Raw genomic sequence first — 3,854 nt, 5'->3', positions numbered from 1 at the left:
TGCAACCAAAAAAATAGCCAGGCATTGTGGCAGACGCCTGTAGTCCCAGCTACTTGGGAGGCTGAGGCAGGAGAATCACCTGAGCCCAGGAGTTGGAGGTTGCTATGAGCTGTGATGCCATGGCACTCTACCCAGGGAGACAGCTTGAGGCTCTGTCTCAAAAAATAAATAAATAAATAGCCAGGCATTGTGTCCGGCTCCTGTAGTTCCAGCTACTTGGGATGCTGAGGCAAGAGAATCTCTTAAGCCCAAGAGTTTGAGGTTGCTATGAGCTGATGCCACAGCACTCTACCAAGGGGGACAAAGTAAAACTGTCTCAAAAAAAAAGAATATTTCTAATAATTAAAACTGTTCATAGGAAATAAAAGGGGGACCAGTGGAGATATACCAGAAGTACAACCTGTATGGCAGGATGTGATCAGAGTGACATGAGGGAGGGGACCCCAACAACAGGAGATCCGCAAGTAAATTTAGATCAACAATTCCACCATGCTTCCCCACAGAGCTACAACAGCCATCAACCCTCACTGGATACGCAATACTAATTTGCTAAACAAATCAAGTCTTAAGAGGAGCAAACCAAGTGGTGCCCGTAGCTCAGTGCGTAGGGCACTGGCCACATGCACCAAGGCTGAGGGTTCAAGCCCCGCCTGAGCCTGCTAAACAACAATGACAACTGCAACAAAAAAAATAGCCAGCGTTGGGCAAGTGCCTGTAGTCCCAGCTACTTGGGAGGCTGAGGCAAGAGAATCTCTTAAGCCCAAGAGTTTGAGGTTGCTGTGAGCTGTGATGCTACCGCACTCTACCAAGGGCAACATAGTGAGACTCTGTCTCAAAAAAAAAAAAAAAAAGGACCAAACTAGAAACACTGGAGAGAACCTTGATTCATCCTGACCTCACTCCCACATTCCACAAACAACTCCAGCTATGCTTTCAAAGTATATCTCCAACTCAGACCACTACTTACCACCCTCTCTAAATCTCCAGTCCATGCTACCATTGTCTACAGATCTCCTTTGCTAATCTTGCTTTACTCTTAGCCACCCCCAACAAGCCTACTCTCAAAAAAAAAAAAAATATATATATATGTATATATGTATGTGTGTATATATATGTATATATGTATATGTGTATATATATATATATATATATATATAATGTTAAAAATATACATCTCTTGCCGGGTGCTGTGGTTCACGCCTGTAATCCTAGCACTCTGGGAGGCCGAGACCGGTGGATTGCCTGAGCTCACAGGTTCAAGATCTGCCTGAGCCAGAGCCAAGATCCCATCTCTAAAGATAGCGGTGCATTGTGGCAGGTGCCTATAGTCCCCAGTACTTGGGAGGCTGAGGCAAGAGAATCACTTGAACCCAAGAGTTTGAGGTTGCTGTGAGCTGTGACACCATGGCACTCTACCAAAGGCAACAGAGTAAGACTCTGTCTCCACAAATAAATGAACAAATACATATATATATACCATGTCTCCCTGTGCAAACCATCCCCCATGACTGTCCTACACTTAATGTAAGATTCAACCCCTGCCTGACCCTCCGACATCATCTTCTACCTGTCTTCCCCTCTGCTCCACCCACACCAGTCCTGCCTGTGCTTCAATTTGCTTAACTGGCCCCCACTTCGAGACCTTTATACTAGGGGCTTCCTCTGCCTGAAATGCTTTGCAGTATTAAGCGTTATCTTTGTCTAATGTAACTACTGTGTAGAGTTTTCCCCACATCTTCACATGGTTGTTTCTTCCTCGGTTTCTTGTCTGAAGTCAAACATCTTCCCCAGGGAAAGACACTGCCTGACGACCCCTTGCTCTCGTAGGAGCTGCTTCGTCAGTTTCCTATCTCCCGTCTCTCTCGGTCTGTCTCTGTCTCCCCAGAACGTGAGCACCCCCAGAGCACTGCGCACGCCTCCCTAGTCGCTAGGTTCCCAGAGCTGATAGCAACTGAGCTCCCAACTTCGCGTTTCTGCACCGAATCCTGCACCCCTGGCTTGTTTTCCACAGAGTTTGCCGACCACTCTGGTCCGCACCTTCTTCCAGAGGATCCAGGCCGGTCCCATAGCTGACCAGGTCCTCGTCGCTGTCACTATTCAGCGCCGCCATCCTGGTCCCTTCCGGGCCACGCCCCCTCGCTACGGCGGCCTCGGCGGCCCAAAAGCCTTTCGCTCTTTCTCCTCCGCGATCGGAAGTGATGTTTTGCGGCTAAGTCAGCAGGGCCAGGATAGTGACTGATACCTGGGCTTGGAGTTACCACTCACCCCATCTCCAACCCAGGGATTCTTAATCCTGTCCTGTAAGAGGTCAGTGGAGTCCTCTTCCAGACCTCTGAAAGATTCACAGACATGGAAGACCTCCATGGCCACGGTGCAGGCAGCTAGAGATAATACTTGGTCAAAGAAAAAAAAGAAATAAGAGAATAACATCTGAGGAGTGTGAGTCCTCTTAAATTATCAGGCGCAGAAAGACGTTAAAATGAGATAGCAATCACGTCCTACTCCACCCTTTGAGCTATGTGTTCCTGTCTTGAAACTGCCTGCTATTGGCACAAGTAGCTATAAATTATCCTAATAATCTGCACAGTGGCTAGAGTGACACAAGGTAGCTTAACAGTGTATAACCAATCACTAATCAATGCTATTTTTGTAAACCAGGGAAAATTCCTGACAAAGAACTTTGTATCAGCCCAATCCCTGTCCCCCTCTTTTGTCTTTAAAACCTTGCATATGGGCTATAGCAAGCACCTGTAATCCCAGCACTTTGGGAGGCCAAGGTGGGAGGATTGCTTGAGATGAGAGTTCAAGAGAAGCAAGGGCAGCATAGCAAGACCCCATCTCTACTAAAATAAAACAAAACAAAAACCTGCTTGTAGCAGAGACCAAATGGAAGTCATATCCAAAGTTACTTGGGTTTGTTTTGAGTCTTCCAGGCAGTTGTTACTTTGCTCAAGGAAATTTTCTTTTCTTTTTTTTTTTTTATCGAGGCCGACTCTCACTTTGTCACCCTCAGGAGAGTGCTATGGCATCATGGCTCACAGCAACCTCAAACACTTGGGCTCGAGAGACTCTCTTGCCTCAGCCTCCCTAGTAGCTGGAACTATAGGCACCCGCCACAATGCCCAGTTATTTGTTTGTTTGTTTGTTTAGCAAGCCCAGGCCAAATTTGAACCCCCCAGCTCCAGAGCACGTGGCCAGCACCCTAACCACTGAGCACAGGTGCCCAGTCTGCTCAAGGAAACTTTTTAAATTATATTTTGAGGTGGGGTGGCTTATGCCCATAATCCTAGCACTCTGGGAGGCCAAGAAGGGAAGATTGCTAGAATTCAGGAGTTCCAGACCAACCTGAGCAAAAGGGAGACCCCTTTCTCTACTAAAAATAAAAAAACTCGGCCAGGTAAGGTGGCTCACGCCTATAATCCTAGCACTCTGGGGGGTCGAGGTGGGTGGTCCTTGAGCTCAGACACCAGCCTGAGCCGGAGTGAGACCCTATCTCTACAAATAGAGGGGAAAAAAAAAAAACCCTAGCTGGTCTTGGTGGCAGGTGCCTATAGTCCCAGCTACTCTGGAGACTGAGCCCAGGAGCTGTGAGTTATGACGACATGGCACTCAACCCCAGGGCAACTAAGTGAGACTCTGTCTCAAAAATAAAGGGAGAGGAGAGGGGAGGGGGGAAAAGAGAAAAGAAAAGAGAGGGGAGGGGAGGGGAGGAGAGGAGAAAAGAGAGAAAAGAAAAGAGAGGAGAGGGGAGGAGGAGGGAAGGGAAGGGAAGGGAGGAAGGAAAGGAAAGAAAAGGAAGGGAAGGGAAGGGAAGGGAAGGGAAGGGAAGGGAAGGGAAGGGAAGGGAAGGGAAG

The 3,854-nt window shown here is 47.9% G+C and overlaps 1 protein-coding gene across 1 annotated transcript in view; it reads right to left on the bottom strand.

Moving 5' to 3' along the window:
- The window catches only part of GPATCH1 (G-patch domain containing 1), a 51,241-nt gene extending 49,058 nt beyond the window's left edge, over window positions 1-2,183 (bottom strand). The window contains exon 1 of the mRNA XM_003798431.3: window positions 2,038-2,183. Within this exon, the coding sequence (XP_003798479.1) occupies window positions 2,038-2,110 (73 nt within the window). The 5' untranslated portion in view covers window positions 2,111-2,183. The remainder of the gene's footprint in view (window positions 1-2,037) is intronic.
- Between the last annotated feature and the right edge of the window lie 1,671 nt (window positions 2,184-3,854).

Source organism: Otolemur garnettii, unplaced genomic scaffold (assembly GCF_000181295.1).
Source record: "Otolemur garnettii isolate 467f Iridium unplaced genomic scaffold, OtoGar3 scaffold00135, whole genome shotgun sequence".
NCBI lineage: Eukaryota > Metazoa > Chordata > Mammalia > Primates > Galagidae > Otolemur > Otolemur garnettii.
The sequence above is the reverse complement of the archived record's forward strand: the minus strand, read 5'-3'. Positions and strand labels throughout refer to the sequence as shown.